Raw genomic sequence first — 6230 nt, 5'->3', positions numbered from 1 at the left:
CTTAGTGTTTAGTTAGCTAGACAGTCCAGTGCTTCAGATTACATTCAGGGGTTTATTTAGCCCAAGTATGTTCAAGTGGCATACACACAACAATCCGTTTGAATGATTTCATGTTGACAACAATTCATAATCTACAGAAACACCACAGTTCATATCAGCGTGCTATAACTATCTAGTCGCCTAGCTTGCTATGTGTTTTCAATTGGTTATAATGGGTCAACAAGCTAACAAGCTAACCTTCAATGATAGTGTGTCCTGAACACATTTATTTAGCATATAAACAATAAACCGTGTCAAAATAAGCCATTAAAAGTGGTCAAGAAACCTTTATTCACATTTAATATTTCCAGTTACGACCCCCGGGGCCACCGCCATTGATTTGTTTTTTTTGTTACTCCCGCCTCTGTGTACAGTGTACAACGTGGTGATAATTTCGCCTATCGAGTCTTACAAAAGACCTGATAAATCGACTCAGATTCAGTGGATGGGCGGGGGGCGGGGGACATAGCATGATTGACAGGTGACAGTACAACCGAAGTACCAAAGTCCAAAGTCTGAAGTAAAGGCGTTCGAATTAAATGGTGGCACACGGAATTGCATGAGGCTGAAATTTTAAGTGTCATTCAAAATGAGAACAACAGGGAAATGTAAATGTGATGTATGACTTCAAATTAATTCAACTTCTTATTCAATTGATTTAAATTTTAATGTAATTCAAAATTCAAATGACATTGATTTAAACTTTAAATTAGATTACATTTAATAATCGTTGATAGATTTAAATTTGATACTTGGTGATATGACTTACATGACATGTTACTTTGTAATTTACTTTATATTTAATTTTTGTTACTTTGACTCTTCATATACTGTAGGCTATAAAATAATCTACCTTGTCTGATTTGTGGAACTATTGCCTACAACCCTTTGGAGGTGAATAAAGAATGTAATTGGGGAAGTTGATGTGAGCGATTGATTGTATGGAGACTAGAGCCCATAGTGCTGTAGATGCCAGGCTGGCATTTCATTTAGCCTGTTCGCTCTCGCGCATCTGAATTATCGCTCATGCATGAATGGGCGTCCATGGAGGGAGGGACTTGAGCTGTATATGTTCAAAATCTGCTGGCCGTTTTGCGAATTCCGTACCCAACCTTTAGAATCTTACTTTTTGTTTTTAAAGCTCTTAATAGATTAGCCCCTTCTTACATTACAGAGCTTTTGACTCCTTACTCTGCCCCAAGGTCACTCAGGTCATCCTCTCAGCAACTCCTCACAGTCCCACATGCTCGTCTTAAAACTAGAGGAGATAGGGCTTTTTCAGTTACTGGCCCCAAACTTTGGAATAGCCTCCCTTCCCATGTCAAGTCCTGCAAAACCATCTCCAGTTTTAAGTCTGAAAACCCACCTTTTTACCCTTGCTTTTCGCTCTGTCTAAATTACTTTTGTTTTCTTATCTTCACTGGTCTTATTTTATTTTTGAAGATTTATTTGTTATTCATTTATTTATTTTTATTGGTTTTAGTATTTTCTTATTTTGGACTTTTTAATAGCCCTTTTTATGTATTTATTTGTCGATTTGTTTACTGATTTATTCTATGTTTTATCTCTAGTTTATGAGCATTGTAACTTGTATTCCTGGCTTGTTCCTTATTGTCAGCTCGACAATTATTATGTATATCCTCCTTTTGTTATTGCTTTTCTGTAAGGTAACTCTACCTGTGAAGCACTGTCTTTGGGTCAACAGCTTTTGTTTTAAATGTGCTATATAAATAAAGTGACTTGACTTGACTTGACTACATGAAATCTGCACATATGCAACAGTTACTTCAGGTAACAAAATGCAGATAAGTGTATAAGGCACAGTCTTCCTGCAGTGGTTCAATGACAATATTTCAGTCAGTAAAATAATTCATGATGAATAAAATCAGCGTCAGTGTTTTCTTGATATAGAGGCTCATAAGGAAATATGTCAGTATTGTCACATCATATTTTAGGTAGCCTAGACAGTCAAAATATGGGCTTTACAATGACCAAGATATAAGAGTTGATGTTTCCTTTTTGGTGTCACGTCAAAAGTTAAGGTAGTAAGTTTACACAGAAAAAAAATCTTAGGCCCCTAAGGGTTAAGATACCTATACCATATTCTATATGATTTCTAGGAACCTATACTGTAAAGAAGAGTGTGTGTGTGTGTGTGTGTGTGTGTGTGTGTGTGTGTGTGTGTGTGTGTGTGTGTGTGTGTGTGTGTGTGTGTGTGTGTGTGTGTGTGTGTGTGTGTGTGTGTGTGTGTGTGTATGTGGTTGTGTGTATATGAGCCCCCTTCAATGTCAAAACCAAATCCTTTCAGCCCATGCGCTTTCATCCTGCCGTCTCATTGTAAAGCATGTATAACACATTTTCCACTCGTCACTGAACACGTCTGTCACCCTCATCATGTCCTCCCTGGTAGTAACTCTCATTGCTCTCCTGGGTAAGTTAAGTTACAAAATATATAACAAATATATAACTAAAGTTTTTTTATTTGTTTATTTTCCATGTGATGTTTTGAGGATTTGTCTTTTATGTTGTATTTGTCATGTTGTGTATGTCTTTTCTAACTCCTGGCTGCAACCCAGTTTCCCTTAGTAGGATAATAAATTTGTCAAATTCGCCATCTTGACATTGTGACTAAGATGTTAGTTTTGTGTCTATTGTCTGTTCATGGGCAAAATTTAAATTAATTTGATGACATCTGATACTTCATTAACCAAATCATTCAAACCCAGAGAGTAAAATAAGTTCTCCACTGTCATTGTAGGTGTGATACAATCTGCTCTGAAAGTCTCAGGAACTGAAGAATATCTAACGGTCAAGCCAGGGAATTATATTACTCTCTACTGTGACTGTATTTTGACCTCTGGATCATTAATGAACTGGCATAGAAACTGCTCACATTATAGGCAGCCCTCATTTGTGATCTCAACCGAATACCTAATAAGGGAGAATGATAATCCATTAAACAAGTACCAATTCAAATGGAACTCCACTAGCCAGTCCCATGATCTACTGATCAAGAACATCACTGAGTCTGAGCTGGGGGTGTACTACTGTTCTGTTGCTATACCAAAAGTGATTGACACAACTGTAATTCATCAGACATTCTCTCAATGCTATGGAAACATCACCTACAAGTTGTCACTTGACGGTAAGAGGAATGGCTTAGCATCTTAGCTGATGATATCCGGAATCTGGGTTTGCCAACATTTGAGGCTGCTTGCCTAAATTGCAAATCGTTTTTCATAATAATCTTGATATCATTTGGAAGTGATCATGTAATAATTGGCTAGTAGTAATACACTAACAATTATAATGCATATTGCATATTATAAAATACCAGTATATTAAAGAATGAGATGTGACCTCATCATCAATAAGATACTGTAGATAGATAGATAGATACTTTATTGATCCCCAAGGGGAAATTCAAGACCTGTCATGTTGAACCAGTCAAGAGGAATATGAATAAATTCTTTATTAACATTAACGTTATGCATTACATTATGTTAGAGTCACTAATTAGAAACATATGATCATAACTGATCTACAGCATTGTTTTGTAAATTTGTAATCAAAATCCTCTGCCATCATGTCTTCATCACTGGTGATTTATTGAACAGATGCTGCTTCTTCTCCTGCACCTATCTGTCCTGCTCCCCCTGATGATGATGATGGTGGTCAGTGCTGGTCACTGCTGGTCATCTTGTGTCCCGTGTGTGCTCTATTCTCTGCACTCATCTCCTCCACCTGTGTGTACTGCCTCTGCCACGGTAAGACAGGTATGGTTCAAGAGCTCCTAAATCCTTGTAGAGCACCACAGCAATTTACATGTGTTGCCATGTGGCATTAACTTGGTACTAGCCTTACTACGCTATTCAACATCTACAGCACCAGTGGAACCTGGAGAACGCTCGAAGAGTAGAGAGAGTCGGACAGAAAAACGGGTACTTTACCAACCTAATTGCTCATCAAGTTTGTGAGGTACCTAATAAAAATCAGCAGTGTCTCAGAATTTGCTGTCTTTAACGGGCAGTAGAGAGATTGAGCTATTATGGCCTATTTTGTGAATGTAAGTGCGGTCATCAAGTTGTGTCTTGGAGTGCAAATTAGTTACACAGATGCATAGCAGAACTGTTTACTTCAATGTCATCCGCATGGATGTCTGTTGAGACTTCTAAATTCTTCACTAGTTGATCAACATTACATTACAAACATTACATTGGAACTAAGACAATGCTGTGCATACTGTCTATGCCATACAGTAGGTTTAGCCACCAATATCAAGAGTGGAGTTGAGAAGTATTTTACAGTAACCAGTGATATTGAGCTGCTATTAATATATTATCTACCTGTGTTATCATTTCAGGATGAAGACAAAGAGTTGTGTTATGCCTCATTGGATATGCAAGCCAGAGCACACAAAGCAAAACCCAAAAGAACAAGAAATCAAACCCAAAACTCTGACTTCAGCACCTATTCTGAGATCCGTCACGTATGAACTTAATCAAATTTGAAATTAAAATATGAAACATTTGAATCAAATATGGCCCCATTGACATATGGTGATTGACCCACTTGCATTCATTCTGCCGCTTATTGTTACCTCAAAAGTTGAAATAATGATAACTTTCTTGTAAAAAACGCTTCATACCACCAGTAATAATTTTGCCTTTAATCACTAAATTACATCAACATTACATGGCTTATTGTTGGTTGTCACTTACAGTATAGTCTGAATGGGGCTCAAGGCTGTACCTGAAGCATATGAGGAGACTATCTCCTCCAGCGTGATCCAAGTGGAGGAGGAGATGGCGAAGGACAGGATGCCTCCCACACCTTACACAATATGCGACCAAAGCTAAAGAGCAAGTGTAGCGACAAACTTCACCAACCCTGATGTGCTAAAGAAGAATGTAGGAGCCATTTTCTGCCAAGGCCTATCTACAGTATCTATCTACATGTATCTATCTATCTATATATCTATCTATTTTGCACATCATACTATAACTCAATGGTTTATTCTATGTATTTGCATGACTAGTGTCCATCCATGCTCAGCTGGTTTACTGTATAGCTTTTCATTCACAAATAAATCCTGTATCTGTGTCTGATGCTTGAGTTCATGTTTTCTGTCAGTAGTGTTACAAAAAATTGAACACCAGACAAAGCAGCAGCAGTGCTTGTGATGTTTACACTAATCACATCAATACTGCAACTACAACTTCATCATAATAGTAACCAGACAGATAGGTGCACATTACAATTGCATTATAGCCACATTGAAATTGCAGGTAGTTGTCATCTTTGCTATTATTGTCACTTACCCCGTTTGTGCAGCATCACACTTATTCTATTTATATATCGGTGTAAGAGGCAGATGGAAACATTTGTGGGTTTAGCGCTCGCAAAGTGCTCCTCACCAAGTGTTATATTTCATAAAAGAGAAAGGCCAGGCCCACTAAGAGTTAGAACCTCACATTTTTCCCCTACACCAAACAGATGTCCATGATCATGATTATCAGTAATTTATGCACTTGAATTGCTCATACTGTATATGCAGATTCTACAGAAACTGTTAAAGGGCAGGGTGCGTTGTGAGCAGGTTGGAAGAGCAGCAGCCTGAACCTCAGTGGTGATTATGGGCTTCCTGTTTGTTTTGTTTTAGTGTCACATCAAAAACATTCTAAAACACGTTGCTTGTCTCTGAACTTTCCGCTCGTGACCACAAATGTTTCCACTACTGTCTGAGCTGACCTTTGAGCTTGCTGTACAGTGGGGTGGGGAGCACTAGGCCCAAATGCCAGCCACTTGTATGGCCATGAATGGCCACATGTAGGATACCTGCTGGTTGCTGCAATCAAGTTAAAACACATGCAAACTATATTGTATAACGACAACAGGTCAATGGGTTATTGTTATTCTCTATAAAATATGTAAGGGATGATGTATAGAATGCAGTTCATTATCGGGAAATAGGTCCTGACAGGGCAAACCAGACACGCAGTGGAGGGATCTTGTTCCACCCTGAAGGGACCTATTTCACGATTATGACCTATGAAGTGGAGAGCTAGTGTGGTCGAGAATATCTTTATTTTATTCAGATGTGACCAAGGCGGCAGATCTCAACACACACACAAACACACACACACACCAAAAGCCTCTGTCACTTTCCATTATGTATTTCTAATCAAGTC

The 6230-nt window shown here is 38.3% G+C and overlaps 1 protein-coding gene across 1 annotated transcript; it reads left to right on the top strand.

Annotated features, from left to right (window-relative positions):
- The first annotated feature begins 2417 nt into the window (after positions 1-2417).
- LOC134101022 (uncharacterized) lies at positions 2418-5043 on the top strand. Its single transcript, XM_062554575.1, has 6 exons — positions 2418-2470; positions 2798-3184; positions 3657-3815; positions 3925-3980; positions 4403-4528; positions 4763-5043. The coding sequence occupies exons 1-6, from the start codon at positions 2434-2436 to the stop codon at positions 4793-4795; spliced, it is 798 nt and encodes a 265-aa protein (XP_062410559.1). The 5' UTR covers positions 2418-2433; the 3' UTR covers positions 4796-5043.
- The last annotated feature ends 1187 nt before the right edge of the window (positions 5044-6230 follow it).

The sequence above is a fragment of the Sardina pilchardus genome, chromosome 2 (assembly GCF_963854185.1).
Source record: "Sardina pilchardus chromosome 2, fSarPil1.1, whole genome shotgun sequence".
Classification (NCBI taxonomy): Eukaryota; Metazoa; Chordata; class Actinopteri; order Clupeiformes; family Clupeidae; genus Sardina; species Sardina pilchardus.
Note: the sequence above shows the minus strand (reverse complement) of the source record. Positions and strands in the feature narration are given on the sequence as shown.